The sequence below is a fragment of the Octodon degus genome, unplaced genomic scaffold (genome assembly GCF_000260255.1).
Source record: "Octodon degus isolate 3935 unplaced genomic scaffold, OctDeg1.0 scaffold01592, whole genome shotgun sequence".
Classification (NCBI taxonomy): Eukaryota; Metazoa; Chordata; class Mammalia; order Rodentia; family Octodontidae; genus Octodon; species Octodon degus.
The window spans coordinates 6,429-7,431 of NW_004526168.1; the positions used below are offsets into that span (position 1 = coordinate 6,429).

General features: G+C 42.6%; 1 protein-coding gene across 1 annotated transcript; it reads left to right on the top strand.

Moving 5' to 3' along the window:
* Nucleotides 1–238: 238 nt before the first annotated feature.
* Nucleotides 239–1,000, top strand: LOC101575452 (olfactory receptor 5D13-like; the record flags this gene model as incomplete). The annotated part of the gene is made up of 1 exon (XM_004648785.2): nucleotides 239–1,000. A coding segment is annotated over one exon (762 nt), but the record flags the coding sequence as incomplete, so codon positions are not given.
* Between the last annotated feature and the right edge of the window lie 3 nt (nucleotides 1,001–1,003).

A 1,003-nucleotide genomic window follows, 5' to 3' on the forward strand; every position in this document is an offset into this window, starting at 1 on the left:
TTAAATAGAGCATGCTCCATTGTGCTTATTCTTTTCTTGACTTTGCTATTATTTCACTTAGTAAAAATTTTCTTCACATTATGTTACAGATGTTAACGTTAACTCTTCACATAATAAAAAAGAAGATAACTAGAATTTTTGGACAATTCGTCCAGGGAGTTTTAAGGCTTTCAGCGGTTGTTTAATGTTATGAATACTGGTTCTCATTTCTTTGTATGACCTTTTCCCCTTTCTCTATAGGACACAAGCAAATCAGACTGATGGAGTCACCTTCATCCTCCTGGGCTTCTCCGAGTACCCTGAACTCCAGGTGCCCCTGTTCCTGCTATTCCTGGCCATCTACACCATCACCGTGCTGGGGAACCTCGGCATGATCCTGATCATCAGGGTCAACCCCAGACTCCACACCCCCATGTACTTCTTCCTCAGTCACTTGTCCTTTGTTGATTTCTGTTACTCCAGTGTGGTTACCCCGAAGCTCTTAGAAAATCTCATTATTGAAGATAGAACCGTCTCCTTCAGTGGATGTCTCACAAAGTTCTTCTTAGCCTGCATATTTGTGGTGACAGAAACATTTGTGTTGGCCGCCATGGCCTATGACCGATTTGTGGCAGTTTGCCAGCCTCTCCTCTACACCGTCGTGATGTCCCCAAAGCTCTGCTCTTTGTTGGTAGCTGCCTCATACACTTGGTCTCTCATCTGCTCCTCAGTATTCATATACTTTTTGTTGATTTTGTCTTTTTGTGGGATTAAGTTCATCAATAACTTCGTGTGTGAGTACTCTGCCATTGTTGCAGTCTCCTGCTCTGACCCCTATCTTAGCCGGAAGATACTTTTCATCTTTGCAACGTTCAATGAGATGAGTAGCCTAATAATTGTTCTTATGTCTTATATTTTCATTTTTATCACTGTCACAAAAATGTCTTCAACTGGGCGTCTCTCCAAAGCATTGTCTACGTGTGCATCCCACCTGACCGCCATCACCATTTTCCATGGCATCATC